General features: G+C 48.8%; 1 protein-coding gene across 9 annotated transcripts in view; it reads right to left on the bottom strand.

Moving 5' to 3' along the window:
- The window catches only part of Creld (Cysteine rich with EGF like domains), a 48,742-nt gene extending 34,787 nt beyond the window's left edge, over positions 1-13,955 (bottom strand). For 5 of the 9 annotated variants that reach the window (XM_072284500.1, XM_072284501.1, XM_072284502.1 and 2 more), the window contains exons 1-4: positions 13,780-13,953; positions 11,404-11,598; positions 9,267-9,349; positions 1,522-1,585 (exon numbers count right to left, since the gene is read on the bottom strand). In XM_072284500.1, coding sequence (XP_072140601.1) covers positions 1,522-1,585; positions 9,267-9,349; positions 11,404-11,589 — 333 coding nt within the window. In that variant the 5' untranslated portion in view covers positions 11,590-11,598; positions 13,780-13,953. Of the gene's footprint in view, positions 1-1,521; positions 1,586-9,266; positions 9,350-11,403; positions 11,599-13,779 lie in introns of all 9 variants that reach the window. The other 4 variants (XM_072284496.1, XM_072284497.1, XM_072284498.1 and 1 more) reach the window with 2 other exon arrangements.
- Positions 13,956-17,214: the final 3,259 nt, after the last annotated feature.

The raw sequence follows: 17,214 nt of genomic DNA, 5'->3' as shown, positions 1-17,214 counted from the left end.
TATGTACACTTCCAATTGTCTGTATGTTACGCTCATCGGATTTCTTTGTAGCCATCAGCGAAAGAAGAAAGCAGTGCCGCTACCTTGTGGATGTGGTGAAATGGGCGATTTATAACATTTCTTCTAACCTAGAATCTAAAAAAAAAGAATATTTATTGACATCGGGAACTGAACCCACGCTTTCTGCATGGGAGGTGTGGAGACGGTACCACTGCACCGAAGTCTAACTCAATATGGCGGCTTGCTGATGGACGCTTTGCCACGTTGTAAAATCATGTTCAATTGCCTTCACAATGCTTTTTTTATGGATATCCGCTTGTTAGAATATTTGTATGCTACTTTTCAGGATGTGTGTGCCAGCCTGCTACTTCCTTCACGACCGTAACTTGAATAACGCTAGCACAGTCCCAGCATAAAACAAAAGTCTGCCGATGTTTCTGAGGGTCTACGATGTTCCCTTACGAATTGTAGGGCCATTGGTCGGCGAACTATGTGTTGTGTGTGGTAAACACACCCGAAAGCTTTAACTGCAGCTGGGCACGATGGCCTGGTGCCATGCCGGCTAAAGTATGCCACAACAAAGGCTGAAACATGCCATAAATTGAAGTTCACGAACACAGACAAGATCCAAAAGACGCTCAAATAAGCAAGGCTATACATAGCATTTTCTCTCAGAGATCTACTGAATGCACACAGACGTAAGGCAGATTAAAGCTTTTCTGCCAGTCTTTTATTAACGAATGCAACTTTAGTAAAATCATACCAACATACAAAATCGGATAGTTTAACAGCCACTACTGCAGGGGAGAGGACAGCAGTAAACGTTTATGCATTTAAAAGCAACAAATTATTCAGCGAACTTTGGCAGGGGACAACGGTACTCGCAAGCATACGTACACACAGTGAGCCACTCAGGCAACACTGTAAATGCACACATATCTGTACAACAAACGAACTAGTCAACAAAAATAAAACCCACTATGCCTTGCTACACACCACGCCCCGCTTTCGCCACGGCAGGCGATGCAGCTCCAGGGGCTTGTCGCAAGTTTCCGCGCCACTTATGATTTGCCCCACAGAGGAGCTACCTCACCAGGTCACAAGTTGGAACGCCTTATCAGGTAAGTCAGTGCTACTCTTTACCTTACTACGTGGTGTACTTATATTTAAGGGTACACAAATTATACTGCGCATACGTATGCTCTTAAACATAAGCTTAATGCAGCGGAATGTTTAAAGCATTCCCGATGACGTAACATGGGCAGCCAATCAGATAGCTCGTCTGAGTGACATCACTTACCCACACCATGCAATGTGGCAAGGAACGGTTGAAAACACAGGGGAGCCGCACTACTGCTATCAGTAGCGATGAACATTTTCAAAACCTTATACTGTAATGAATGACACGCTTTACACGGAGTCTCTTAATGATCAGAACGACCTACCCTATCGACTCAACACGTTCATTTGCAATCATTAGAATTGTTCCAGGGTCCCTTTAATTAATATGGATATCCTTACGTGTTCCTGGCCCTTGACTATCTCCAAGCAGAGGTGTTCTTGGATTTCGATGAACCTAATCTCACTGGAAAACAAAAACACACAAAGAAAGAAAGCAGAAATTATAAAATGAAGTGTTAAAATGAATACCGACGGCCAAGTAAGAACCATTTTTACTTAATTATACTGGATTTAAATATTGTCCTAAGCACTTTCTATCTAAAGTAGTGCACTCCAAGCATTTATTAATTACAAATTTCAAAGGCTGGCATATTTAGAAACATCATGAAGAAGCAGAAATGCACATTTACTGCAGAAACCAGTAAGCAATGGTTATTGAAGCTTGCTTGCACCCCTGTTAATTGTAACCCATGAAAAAGAATTACGACCATTAGTGAAACAAGGAATGTCACCGGAGCCGACGTTTTCGACAAGGGGCCTTCTCTTCATTAGGGCAGCAACTGCTTTTCTTAAGGCCACTTAAGGTCTGACGTAGTGTTGACACGCTTGCGCACTCGGCATGGGAACACCATACCATCGAAAGCGCAGACCTCTATAGTCAAGGCGTGACCGACGTATCTGTCACCTGTCAGCGTGCCCCAACTGCAGCCGGCGCGAGATGCGATATGCTGCATGCTGCGCCGGCCACGTCACGCTAAATGCATCACGTCCGCGTCTTGGCACTGGTGGCTGCACGTCCCCATGCACATTGCAGCGAACTCGCAGTTTCCTATCATCCTGAAACTCACAGTTTCATATAAAATGCACTCGTGTCTAGGCGGCGTGGTGCACGCGGTGGACTATAGAGGGGTCGGTTTTCGCGACACCGTAGCATGACGAACCTGGTGTCGGCAGCCTCCACCGCTGCTGGCTGACGCGCACACAGCATCGGACTATAAAGTGGCTTTTAGCAGCATTTCTTTATGTATGCACAATTCACTCAACCAAAGCATCAATGGAGGAGGCGAACAAGCACAGAGTAAGGTCAGGGAAGTCAGTGTGTTCAAAAAGGGATCAAAAAGAAACGGTTCAAAAAGAAAAGAGGGTGCTTAGTTGTTATAAGGTAGGAACAGGTAGAGGGCCCTGCTGTTGCTTCTTCCAAGCAGGTAATGACAGAAAAGAAGGATTTACACACACAAAAGGGCTTCAATATGACAAGCCTAGTCTTCTCACAAAACAGGAACTAAGATGATATACTATTTATATACAACAGTTACTTGATCTCTGAGAAGGGTACGCATCAAGAGAGCTTCCTGCGAGAGAAGAGAGAGCTTAGTAAGGCAAGTAGTATTGACACGTGTACTTATCTTTATCGGGCAACCACGTTTCGCCGCTTAACAACTGTAATCGCACAGCGACGGACGCGCCTGCATGTATCCGACGTTTCTGGAAAGTTATCGATGCTTCTACCCGGCTGTCTGTTGTCGCCTAACCTTATGTTATCTGATTTCATCGCCTGACGCGAATGGCGTAGAACATTGTGGAATACGCGCGGGTCCCAGCGATTAGTCTGGAACATTCGACGACTGCTGTATAAAAGCCGACGCGCTTGACCCGCTGAGCAGATTTTCGACGATCGCCGACAGTGTTCGCCGCTATTGTTGTGCTATAAGTGTAGCCTGTTTTTGTGGGCACAGGTTCGCCCAATAAAAGTTAGTTTTGTTCTTCACAGTATTCCTCCTGTGTTCTTGAACGTCACCACCACGTGACATCTGGTGGAGGTGCTTTTCGTTCATGCACCGGACGCCCCCGACAAGCCGTGATCCAAGCCCGGACCGCAAAGAGAACACCAACGTAGTCCCGGCGCATCGAGCAAGCCGCCGTCTTCAACAGCTGCCCCCGGAGCACGGACTTCTACCTGAGAAGACCAAGAAGATTGTGGACAAGGCAACCCCAATGGCAGCCCCAGCGTCCCCCATCGTGCTGCAGCAGCCCAGGGAACCTCCGACGTTCCGCGGATCAACATTTGAGGACCCGGAAACCTGGCTAGAGACGTATGAGAGGGTCGCAACATTTAACAGTTGGGACAGCGACGACAAGCTGCGGCATGTCTATTTCGCACTGGAAGACGCCGCTAGGACCTGGTTCGAGAATCGAGAAGCCACCTTAACGACGTGGGACCTGTTCCGAAGCGGCTTCTTGCAAACGTTTACAAGCGTCGTGCGAAAAGAGCGAGCCCAAGCACTACTAGAAACCAGAGTGCAGCTGCCAAACGAGACGATCGCGATCTTCACGGAAGAGATGGCCCGTCTTTTCCGGCACGCCGACCCGGAAATGTCAGAAGAGAAAAAAGTCCGCTTCCTAATGCGGGGCGTCAAGCAAGAACTTTTCGCAGGACTTATTCGTAACCCGCCGAAGACCGTAGCTGAGTTTTCGGCAGAGGCATCGACGATCGAGAAAACTCTGGAGATGCGCACCCGGCAATATAACCGCCAGGGGCTCACGCCGCAGTACGCCATCCAAGGACTAGATTCCGGCGACCTTCAGGAGACCATCAGGGCCATTGTGCGCGAAGAACTGCGCAAGGTCCTGCCTTCGTCGCAGCCCCAAGTGGCTTCGATTGCCGACATCGTCAAAGAAGAGGTGCACCGATCGCTTGGAGTTCCCGAGCTGCAACCACAATTACCGCAGCCCCAGCCAGAAGCGATGACCTACGCCGCCGTCGCACGCCGTCAAGGTCCCCCGCCGCGACCGCGCCAGGGCCCTGTCACGCCGCAGTTCCGTCGTCCGCCGCCGCCGCCGCCAGCACGCCCACCCGTCACCCAGCGTACCTACGCGAGGAAGACGGACATTTGGCGAGCCCCCGACCACCGCCCGCTCTGCTATCACTGCGGAGAAGCCGGCCATGTGTATCGCCGATGCCCATACCGGGAGATGGGACTGCGAGGCTTCGCCGTCAACGCACAGCGCCCGAGGGAAGGTGAACGCCCTCGTGACATCGCCGACTACCTCGCCGCTACTCAGTGGAGCCCTCGACGACCGTCCCGTTCGCCGTCACCAGGCCGCTACCTGTCGCCGCAGCGCCGACCATACACTGGCCCAGCCCGAGGCCGGTCCGTCAGCCCATATCCGGAAAACTAAAAGCAGCAACCGATGGAGGTGCGGTTGCTGTTCGTCGAACTGACGAAGATCCTCCGCCGCCGACGAAGACGCCGAAAAGCCTATCTCGACGACATAACAGCGACGACACACCACCGTCCCGACGAAGTCTGGCAGGAAAGAACACGCTGACGAAAGACCACCTGACGACGCCACGTACCAACCACAGGTCAACGCGACACAGCCGTGATCCGACGCCAAGGCCTAACTGTAACGCAAGACAAAGAACCACCGACCTCGACGTGCTTCTCGACGGCCACGCAGTCACCGCGTTAGTAGACACAGGAGCCGATTACTCCGTCATGAGTGGACCCATCGCAGCCCAATTGAAGAAAGTTAAGACTGCATGGGAAGGCCCGTTAATTCGGACCGCTGGAGGACACCTCATCACGCCGAGTGGAATCTGCACGGCAAGAATTACCATTCATGACCGGACTTACCCTGCCACCTTCGTTATCCTGCAACAGTGTTCACGAGACGTCATTCTCGGCATGGACTTCCTGAACCAACACGGCGCAATCATCGACCTGAAGTCGAAGTCAATAACGCTGTCGGAAGATCAAGCGATACCGCCGGAGAGCCCTCGTAGTCACCACGCCTTGAGTGTGCTCGAAGATCAAGTGAGCATCCCGCCTCGCTCCAGCATTGTTATTTCGGTCGGCAGCGAAACACCCGCTGACGTAGAAGGGGTCATCGAAGGCGACCAACGTCTACTGCTCGACCGTGAAATTTGCGTCGCAAGAGGGATCGCTCGACTGCACGGAGGAAGCACGAAAGTGTTGCTGACAAACTTCAGCCAGGAGTTCAAGCACATCAACAAGGGCACGACGATCGCATACATCGAGGACATTCAGGAAACCAGCGATGCGTTTGTCCTCTCCGATTCTGTCGCATCTACCCCGACGACCGTAGTTCCCGAGCCAGACTTCGACATAAATCCAAGTCTCCCCGTGATTAAGCAGCAACAGCTCAGAAGTCTGTTTCGACGATACAAAGACTGCTTTTCGACGTCGTCGAGGATTCGACAAACACCAGTCGCAAAGCATCGCATAATAACCGAAGAGTGCGCTCGACCACTCCGCCAGAGCCCTTACCGAGTTTCGACGCGAGAACGCGAAGCTATAAGACAACAAGTCGACGAAATGCTGCGCGACGACATCATCCAGCCGTCGAAAAGCCCGTGGGCGTCTCCAGTTGTTTTAGTGAAGAAAAAGGACGGAACTCTACGTTGCTGCGTCGATTATCGTCGACTGAACAAAATCACGAAGAAAGACGTATAACCCCCTCCCACGGATAGACGACGCATTAGATCGGCTCTGCAATGCTAAATACTTCTCGTCAATGGACCTCAAGTCTGGCTACTGGCAAATAGAAGTCGACGAAAGAGATCGCGAAAAGACCGCCTTCATCACGCCAGACGGCCTCTATGAGTTCAAGGTTATGCCATTTGGACTGTGCTCGGCGCCTGCAACGTTCCAGCGCGTTATGGACACGGTTTTAGCAGGACTGAAGTGGCAGACCTCTCTTGTTTACTTGGATGACGTCGTCGTCTTCGCCGGAAATTTCGACGATCACCTTAAGCGGCTTGGGACGGTATTAGAGGTCATCAAGTCATCAGGGCTCACTCTGAAGCCGGAAAAGTGTCGCTTCGCTTATGATGAGCTTCTATTCCTAGGCCACGTCATCAGCAAATCTGGAGTACGCCCCGACCCGCAGAAGACAGCTGCCATCGCAAAGTTCCCGCAGCCAATCGACAAGAAGGCAGTGCGCAGATTCCTTGGCATGTGTGCCTACTATAGGCGCTTTGTCAAGGATTTTTCACGCATCGCGGAGCCGCTAACACATCTAACGAAATGTGATGTGGAGTTCAAGTGGGAAACGCCGCAGGCCGACGCATTTCAAGAACTGAAACGACGCATGCAGTCGCCGCCGGTACTTGCACACTTCGACGAAGACGCCGATACTGAAATCCACACTGACGCCAGTAGCCTAGGCCTCGGTGCCGTCCTAGTCCAGAGAAAAGATGGACATGAACACGTGATAGCTTACACTAGCCGGTCGCTGTCAAAAGCGGAAGGCAATTATTCTACAACCGAAAAGGAATGCCTCGCCATCATTTGGGCTACAGCGAAATTTCGCCCTTACCTCTATGGCAGGCCATTCAAAGTGGTCAGCGACCACCACGCGTTGTGTTGGCTAGCTAACTTAAAGGACCCTTCAGGACGGCTGGCGCGGTGGAGCCTCAGACTACAAGAATACGACATCACTGTAACATACAAGTCCGGAAGAAAACACTCAGATGCCGATTGCCTATCCCGCGCCCCCATTGACCCACCGCCGCAAGATGACAAGGATGACGACGCCTTCCTTAGCATAATAAGCGCGGAAGACTTCGCCGAACAACAACGAGGGGACCCGGAGCTAAAAGCCCTAGTCGAGTATTTGGAAGGGCACACCGACGTTGTCCCTAGGGCATTTAAGCGTGGATTATCTTCGTTCACGCTACAAAACAACCTGCTCGTGAAGAAGAATTTCTCACCAGTCCGCGCCAGCTACCTTCTTGTTGTACCGTCAGCGCTGCGTCCAGAAGTACTGCACGCCCTACACGACGATCCAACCGCTGGGCACCTTGGATTCTCCCGGACGCTGTCGAGGATACAGGAAAGGTATTACTGGCCGCGTCTGACCGCCGACGTCGCTCGTTACGTCAAGACATGCCGAGATTGTCAACGACGCAAGACACCATTGACAAGGCCAGCTGGATTACTACAGCCGATCAAACCTCCTCGCCGACCATTCCAGCAGATTGGGATGGATTTGTTGGGGCCGTTTCCGATGTCAACATCCGGGAATAAGTGGATCGTCGTGGCGACGGACTATCTCACCCGCTTTGCTGAAACTAAAGCTCTACCAAAAGGCAGCGCAGCCGAAGTGGCGAAATTTTTCGTCGAGAACATCCTGCTGCGACATGGTGCCCCAGAAGTCCTCATCACCGACAGAGGAACGGCTTTTACAGCAGAGCTCACCCAAGCCATTCTGCAGTACAGCCAGACAAGCCACAGGAGGACAACTGCCTACCATCCGCAGACGAATGGTCTCACGGAGCGCCTGAACAAGACCCTCGCCGACATGCTAGCAATGTACATCGACGTTGAACACAAGACGTGGGACGCGGTCCTGCCATACGTGACCTTTGCGTACAACACGGCGGTGCAAGAAACAACACAGATCACGCCGTTCAAGCTGGTCTACGGCAGGAACCCGACGACGACGCTTGACGCCATGCTGCCGCACGTAACTGACGAAGAGAATGTTGACGTCGCTAGCTATCTCCAACGCGCTGAAGAAGCCCGACAGCTCGCCCGCCTGCGAATCAAGAGCCAGCAGAGGACCGACAGCCGACACTACAACCTCCGACGACGCTTCGTCGAGTACCAGCCTGGCGACCGTGTTTGGGTCTGGACCCCGATACGCCGACGAGGACTCAGTGAGAAGCTACTCCGACGCTATTTCGGACCCTACAAGGTCATCCGACGTATTGGCGCTCTGGACTATGAGGTCGTGCCAGACGGCATTTCGCATTCACAGCGGCGCCGCGCACGATCTGAAGTCGTCCACGTGGTGCGCCTTAAACCCTTTTACGGACGCTGACGAACTTCGTCATTTTTGTTCTTTTCTTTGCTACGACTGCTTTTGTTTATTACCTTCGTTTGTTTGCAGCATCGGGTCGATGCTTTTTAAGAGGGGGGTATTGACACGTGTACTTATCTTTATCGGGCAACCACGTTTCGCCGCTTAACAACTGTAATCGCACAGCGACGGACGCGCCTGCATGTATCCGACGTTTCTGGAAAGTTATCGATGCTTCTACCCGGCTGTCTGTTGTCGCCTAACCTTATGTTATCTGATTTCATCGCCTGACGCGAATGGCGTAGAACATTGTGGAATACGCGCGGGTCCCAGCGATTAGTCTGGAACATTCGACGACTGCTGTATAAAAGCCGACGCGCTTGACCCGCTGAGCAGATTTTCGACGATCGCCGACAGTGTTCGCCGCTATCGTTGTGCTATAAGTGTAGCCTGTTTTTGTGGGCACAGGTTCGCCCAATAAAAGTTAGTTTTGTTCTTCACAGTATTCCTCCTGTGTTCTTGAACGTCACCACCACGTGACAGTATTATGACAAATCTGTGGGGCAAGAATAAAAACTGACATTTCTTTTAGCTGCACTGTTCAGTTCTGATGTACCGCATGTACCGGGCAGTGGTAGTGGTAAGCTAAACCATTAATGTTATTAGTGCACAGCTTTTTATTTGTTTCTTTGTATATTTTCCCACAAAGCAAACTCTATATTAGCATAATCTTGCTTCTAAGTTTCACCAAACAGAGCATGTTCCCTATGTCTCACTTCAGAAAACTTTGCCCTCGGCAAGCACATTCTTAACGTTCATTTCAACAGGAGTAACAAGACTCTTCCGAAGGATGTCCAAATTAAAGGACAGCCTCCTCATTACAGTTATCAGACTTTTCCTGCCGTGAAAATTTCACTAGCTTTCCGAGTGCATCACTATTAACAACGTTTAAAGTACAAATGCAAGCCAAAGGACACAGTGCAATCATGGGCTTGTTTTTACCACTTTTACACATATACAAGCCTTTGTTTCCTCACCTTTTTGAGTATTTGCCCATATTTCTTGCTTCCCAGTCAACGTCTCCTCCATCGAAGCGGCTCCTTTTTGTTCGCTCAATGCCCTGCGCAGATACCATCATCCAGAACAATCACACTTCATACACTGCAAGCAAGGTTGACACAACACAATCTGGAAGAAGCTTACGCCCTTTGAGCTGTATCTTGTCCGCAAACAATTATAATCATATGTCTGCATAGCTTGGGCTTCCATTCTTGAAAACTCTGTGCCCGCTACTTTCCTGTTAAGAATGCTATGTCATGCTGATGACACACTTGCAGCTCGTGACCTGGAAACACCCAGGGTGCAGCGTTAAAGAAAGAAAAGGTAAGCAAAACAGTTGACGATGGTTGTTCGAGGACAAGGTAAGCCTGAAATGGTACAAACTTCTTTTGGAGTGTAATAGCACACGTGGTTATGCATTGACACTAAGGGTACATCCAAATGGTTTCTGCTGCCTTCTGAAAGTTTACAGCAAGTGATCTAAAAATCGAATTTTCGGATTTCACATGCCAAAGCCCCAATCTGATTATGAGACATGATGTTTCGTTTCATTTATTTCATTTATTGAAGCCTTAAAGGCCCGCAGGCATTACATAAGGTGAGGGCAAACAATGTATGAGGAACTCTTCAACACGAAAAAAAAAGGAGGGAAAAGAGGCAGAAAAGATAGATGAAGTATAGAAAAGGAAAAAAAAGCTCAGTAAGGAACCGACCAAGTGGCACTATCATCGAAATCACTGTGTGGGGGAAAAAAAAGAGGGGGGGGGGGAAAGGCGGTGCGCTCCTGGATAATTTTGACCAAAAGGGGCTCTTTAATGTGCACCCGACACACTGTACAAGAGCGTTTTTGCCTTCCACGCACATCGGAATTTGGCCGCTGAGGCCGGGATTGGATTAGCGAGAGAAAGCCCGGTCAAGCTGAGGAATCGGACAATCACCTGGCTCTGAACAAACCAGGCAAAATGTGTTCCAAGCGATCAATTTTGACTGTTCAAATATAAAGTGTCCCGCCACAGAGCTCTGTGGTGCTAAAAACTTACCAGGCGAATGCACTACCATTAATGTCCTCTCTGTTTTCCTAGGCTTAATTGCCTGTTGTCTTCACATGTAACATTACTTTTTCATCCTGTTAAAAATGACTGTCCCATGCTTGCTCTTCACTAGGGCTTTGAAAGTGCACCACAAGAGCGTTCAAAAGCGACCAGTCAAATGTACCACAAGGGAATGGATATGGCTTACGCCTCTAGTGTAAAATGATCAAAACATTCATTCCTGCAGCATACAATATTGTCACGTGCACATAGTTTTAGTTCTTGCACGGGACCAGTTTTCAGCGAATTATCACCACTTTCACGTTGTCAATGGGTACAAATTGCACCTACTATGTCTGAAATTCTTTTTCATGTTGTTGCCAATCCTATGGAAAAAGAGCCTTCTCTAACCGGACTCTGCGGCATCTCAAATAGCGTTGTACATTATTGGACGTACATGAACCTCAGTAAATCGTTCTGGAATGTGCAGCCACATACATATAAACAGCATAAAATTTCAACCCACCAGATCAGATTCACCAAAAGTGGTAAAGTACCAGATGCGGCATTGCCAATGGTATCATGCAGCATGGCACGGAGGTACCGTACGATGGAACAGCGGTAAAGACAGAGTCCTTACATTGTTCCCTCGTGACAGCTAGCGTTTTGAGATGCTGCACCCCTCGTCCTTGAAGAAGTGACGCTCGAACTACTGTTTGGCTCCCACGTTTGGGCAAGGCAAGGTGTTAAGGGGAGTGCCACCCATAGCACATAGTGCAACACAGTGTCGCAAACAACCACTTCCCAAAGCACGCTAAGCACATTCTTGGATAGCAATTGAGGTTGGTTCCCCCAAAATTTCTTTTGCCACTGTTTGCTTTTGCAAAGTTACCTTAACTACATATAACATCTTAGCGCCGTTTGTATAACACAAAGGGAGACAAACCTTTTTTAAAGCATGTTCAGCATCCATTGCATACAAACAAAAGGTTTTTGGGTGCCTTTGGGATTCTGTGCAGTGTGCTAACGGAACTCTGAATTTGTTTATGTACATATGGAGCAGAGCAACGAACACATGACTCACATGTTGGAATGTCTTAACTACTGTCTTGCAAGCCTGGCAGGCGGGCAACAGATCCTTGCGAACCACGCGTTCACCCAGGTCGCTGATGTCTATGGCTGTTGCAAACTGCACTTCTGCTCTGCAAATGGCGGTGAAGCCAACGAGAAGAAGCCCCGACACACAGAGGAAAGCCGAAGCTGGAGCCATGCGGGTAACCTGAAAAATAAAGGCAACAAAAGTTGCAAGCACCCAACTGAGAAATAATTAATGGATGAATGGTCTTACGCGAAGCCCTATGCTTTGAGACATACCATGGTGAAAGGCTCTAGATTAGCTCTGACCTACTGCTTTTGCTTTCTTTTTTTTTAATTCTGGAGTTTTACGTGCCAAAACCATGATATGATTACGGGGCATGCCATAGTGGAGGACCCCAGAAATTTGGACCACCAGGAGATCTTTAAAATGCACCCAATGCACGACTCACAGGCATCCTCACGTTTCGGCCCCCACCAAAATGTGGCCACCATGGCCAGGATTTGATCATCTGTGGTTTTTAACAAGCACCTAAAGCACGGTACATGAGTGTGTTTGTATACCACCTTCATTGGAATGCAGATGCCCCAGATGGGTATCATACAGGCAAGCTCAAGCTCCGTGGCTGAACGCCAGTCTCTCTAACGGTGGGTCACTAATGTGTATCTGCGTCAAAGTAGAAAGGTGTGTGTTTTTGTTGTTTTTTTCAGTTTGCCCTATCGGTACACGGTCACTTAAGCAAACCGCTCAGGACCTTGATGGGGAGCACTTCCACAGGTTGCTTTGGATAGGCACATTGGCGGCAATTGCCAAGTTACCCCAGTAATTACAATTTTGGGGAAGCTCATAATTTGGCCTAACTTTCTCATTCCATCAGCGCAATCAGATAGTGCACTGATTAGGGGTTGATGAAACATTGCCTGGAGAGGAAAGTGCATGCTGTGAAAAAATGCATGCATATGTGTGCGTTGTACAAATGAAAAATTAAGGTCACTGACCAAGTCAAAAACTAAAAGTTTGACGTAGGTTATGAAACATCAAACTTTTTGTTTTTTACTTGGCCAATGACCATAACTTTTCATTGGTACAACGTGGTACCTGACAAGAAGAGCTTTCATCAAATTCTTGATTAAGTGTGTGTGCTGACCTTCGGGCAAATCCTGGAAGTGAATCACTCACAGTAAAATACTTAAATAATACACCTTTATAGACACCTCCTAAAGCAATGTATTTCCTGGCATTCTTCGATCGTAATTTTTATGAAGGTGATTTAATTGGGTACCGCAAGCAAAACAATAAGTAAACGTACAAGGTTTCGTACACGAGGTAAACTAAATTTGCGGTCTTAGGCCAGTGATTCTAAAAGATGCAAACCAACGACAAAAAAATTGAGCCACTGCAGCCTAAGATGGATAGACTGATAAACTCCAGCAAAGCACAGCCGATTTGAGAAAAGAAATGAAAAAAAAAACGACAACAACAAAACAACAATTAGAGCTTAGTTGAACTGGCTGTCATTACAAACAACACGGTTCTTTACGACTCGATCATGAATGAATGGTCGTAAATATGCAACACGCCTAGCGCAAATGCTGAATTAAAGCCCGATTCGGAAGCTTGCTTGCCGCTTGAACTAGGAGTATTCCAGTCGCACAGTGACTTTTTATCGCGATCAAGCCTTATCAGAATCAAATTTCTTAATCGCGATTAGCTCCTTTGCGCGAACAGCGCAAGGGGATATAAAGTGCACGTGTGACACCGATATAAATTATGCAAAACGAAAAGCCAGGTAGCGTGCAGAAGTTCTCCTCGCGGCAGCATAACGTGACTACGCTAGGCATCACGTTCACTTTATCTGTAGAAAGGGCCTGCGGCTTTCTTTGATTTCGCGCAATAGAGCAAGTGTAAATTCAGAAAAGAACACGTCATCTGATAAAGTGCGTCTTTAGGCAGAATTGACAAACTTCACTAGCGATAACCAACACGAAGATCTGATTGCACGGTCTGCGTGTCCTTAACAGTCGGCAAATAACGAGGCACAATTCTCACCTTCGATAACGACGCTTCTGCAGAAACAATCGCTACCCCATTGGCGGGACGAAACCAACCTCTGTATCGGTACGACGAAAAAGGAAGCTGGGCATCTTCTACAGAAAAAAAATTACCTGTGGATATGTATTAACCTCCTATCGATCATCCAAGCAAACAATAAGAGCTCAATAGGGGCTAGAAGCCAAACAAAATCAGCTGTAGGTTCCGAAACCGGTCATTGATGATGCCAATCTCTAATTCGCGGCGACGAATGAATGGATCGGCGGCGATGGCGGGTTTGAGAGTGAGGAAATGCTCTAGATTGTGACTTGCCTTTCAGCTCCTGACGGCGGGTTCAGTAGGTGTGCGGGTGTAGGTACAGCAACGTGATCGAGTATTCTAAACGAAACGCTCGATCAGCGACACGCAACATCTACGCCGAGCCACCAATAAAAGCCGTCCACGAAATTTCTCCGAGTGCGAAGGTGGGAGGCAATGACGATGGCGATTGGGCTGGCTCATCGCTCGCCGCTCTCTCGCTGTCTCGGTTGCCTGACTTGGCGGCTGATTTGGTCAACACCGATGATAACGGCAACGGGAGCTTGTACTTGCATTAACCATTCTTCCTCTACTAAAAGTGACAGAAGGCGTGTGGCTAGGCAGTAAATATACTACTACCATCAGTTCCGAATTGCCAGTATCGGGCTTCGGCAACCAAGCGTGCCACCTCATCTATACGTGCATTGCACCTGTTCACACAGTTTTTCAAACAAGGAAACTCGAATTTGAGGGTTAGGAATAAGCTTCGGCACTTCACTTTACTGAATGGTGCTGTCCGTCGAACAGCTATCCAAACCTCCTCTTGTTATTATCTTTGTAAAGTGGGCTTCTCCGTCTCAAACGTATACGCGCAGAGAAGGCTACCCTAAGCCACTGCAGCCTTCTATTAAGAAATTTAGGAGCAACCTTAGTGTTCTCTCTTCTTAGTGTTCTTAGGAACCTGTAGTGTTCGTGCTATGTACGTTATTCCGATAATCATATCTCATTTAATAATAATCCCCGAGCGCCTAGCACTGAGCTTTGACAATAGGTGTCACGGATATTTCGGAACGGTTCCGCATCCATATAGCGAAACAGCCGGGAAGATATATGACGATATTTCCCTACGCGAAAATTCCTCCACTTTAGTGATTCTACTCATTGACATGACTGATTTGTTTCAGGCAGTAAAACCCTTTGGTGAAGATCATGATGGTGAGCCTTCAAAACGTGGTACGTATACGTACCCACGATGGGTGATTGGTCAAGAATCGGACATGAATGAATTTCTTCCTCTTTCTTTGTAGCCAACTCTGACGATCGAGTTTCATTACAGTCTCTGCTCGTGTCCTCCAGGAATCTAGGGAGGTGATTCACGGCGGAGCGGTGGTGCCGGGCAGGGAACAAAAGAAGGCCCAGGCGCGTCAATCCCTTTCTCCTAAGAGAAGACGAGGCAGGTAAGCAGATCATGCAGGACCACCGCCAACCAGAGAGAAAACTGGCGAAAGAGCCCCAAAAAGCTGTTCGGCTAAAAGGAAAAAAATTCTGGCAGAACCCATCTACGATAGTGTTCATAAAACGCGCTAAAGCTATACGACAGGAGCACATACGACAGGAAGGGCGCTGAACTTCCAACTAACGTTTATTTCAAATTATCATCAATTTTATGCTCTGCGCATCAGGTACATCATGCACGCATCATCATACAAAAGATTGTAAAAATCAATCAGTGCATACATAAGATTGTATAGTCAATCCGTCCACGTGTGTAGATACCTCGAAAGAAAGGTCACTTCTTTGTCATGCAACGTCAAAGACGGACAGCTGACACAATTATCACCTGCTTTCCTTATAAAATACTCTCCAACTAATATTTATATTATTTTCTATAAGAAAAGTAAGTGATAAGTTTGTCAGCTGTCAGTCTTTGCGTTGCCTGAGAAAGAAGCGACTTTTCTTTCAAGATATCTACACACGTGAACCGGTTAACTATACAATCTTATGTATGCACTGATTGACTTTTGCAATCTTTTTGTGTGATGATGTGTGCATGATGTACGTGATGCGCGGAGCATAAAATGGATGATCGTTTGAAATAAACTCTAGTCGGAAGTTGAGCGCCCGTCCTGTCGTATGTGTTCCTGTCGTCTTCGTCTTGAGCGCGTTTTACGAACAGTGTCAAGATGAACCGACTCGCCGAAATCAAGGTATCGTTGCCGTCTACGATGATTGCTAAAGTTATATGAGAGAGCATTCGCATAGTACATGCTTTACTCAACTTCCATCCACGGCCGATTGAGCGGAGGGGGACGGTATACCGGTGCCCGTTTGGCTCCGTTCATTTTGCAGCCAGTCACATTGCGCGTCTCGGATGCCTTGTGAACGAGCGAGCTGCGCATGCCGGTCGATCGATTTTGCGATAGCACAAAGGTGGCGGTGCTCTTGCGCCCTCAGCTGCTGCGCGTATTAGTAACTTTCACAGATGGTGGAAGCGCCACGCGATTTGTTCGTGAAGCTAGTGAAGCAGCGACGTGAGGATCGACCTCGGCGGAACGAGCAACTGCGGCATTTTCAGGCACCGAAAGAAGTGGGGGCAACTTACCTGCCTATCAGTGCCTTTGCAAAGTGGAAGTGTGGGATATTTAGAAAAAAAAAAAGAAACTGGTTTGCGCAACCAAAACATCGAGAGCGAAAATGTTCCCAGTGATCGAGTGATACAAGACGGCAGGCGCCTGCTCTACACACTCGGGGCGTTTACATGAATCCGGCAGAAGCGGGTCGAGTCAGCTTGTCGGGTTGCAATGGGTCTGTCGAGCTCCGGTAAACACTGTCGGGTCGCGTTGAGCAAGCGTCGAGTCGGGCGGAGCCATGCCAAACTGCATGGGGTATAGGTTGACCCATCCCGAACCGTTCGCACCGCGCATGTAGGCGCTGACGGGTCTGGTCAGCCAGCGCTGATACACTTGCACGGGACCGCTGAGGCGCCAACGCTTTATGCACCGGCAGCGGGAATTAGTGCTGTTGCAGACGGCTGTGGAAACGAAAAACCCTGTTCGACAGCGTTGGTGTCTCCACTCGACGCTGGGTGTGTGCGCCACTGTTATCCAGACCTAACGGAAGCGAGTTCATGCAAACGCGATCACGTCGGTCAGCCTGATTTCTGACACGACTTTCTCGCGTCCCGGGTTCATATAAGCGTAACCTTTGTCTCTCAAATGTATTCAGGCCACAAAAGATCCTCGTTCAAAATGTACTGCGCTTTATTGTCCCGTGCCCAGAAGGTACCTTTCCTATACAACTTCCCCCCCCCCCCCCCCCGATCTCTCCATATACCTGCGTATCATGATTTTAGGAAGTAACCGCAAGCAAAACCACTTCGTGTTGCCCCTTTCTTCAAGTCTCGTGTTTTGCTTGTGGTTACTTCCCAGAATCATGAATCACCAAGTGGTCGACACCCACACACTGCTATATCTGCATATCGCTGCGTGCCCAGCTTTTTGTCTGGTCTCCTTTGCTGATGGCGCTGTTTTTGTCGTCTCTGCTCATGATGTTCTCTTACAGTGGAGCTGTTAGAACCTCGCTGGGTTTCTCTTGACGTGCGCAGCTTCGCCGAGCTGGGGGAGAGAGAGCTGAGGGAGTGAAAGCAGAGCATAAAAATAGCATCGCGCAGCATAGCGACGCGCTGCGAGGGTGGGTGCGGCCTAGAGGGGGAGAAGGAGCGGCGCGCAC

The sequence above is a fragment of the Dermacentor andersoni genome, chromosome 9 (genome assembly GCF_023375885.2).
Source record: "Dermacentor andersoni chromosome 9, qqDerAnde1_hic_scaffold, whole genome shotgun sequence".
Classification (NCBI taxonomy): Eukaryota; Metazoa; Arthropoda; class Arachnida; order Ixodida; family Ixodidae; genus Dermacentor; species Dermacentor andersoni.
Note: the sequence above shows the minus strand (reverse complement) of the source record. Positions and strands in the feature narration are given on the sequence as shown.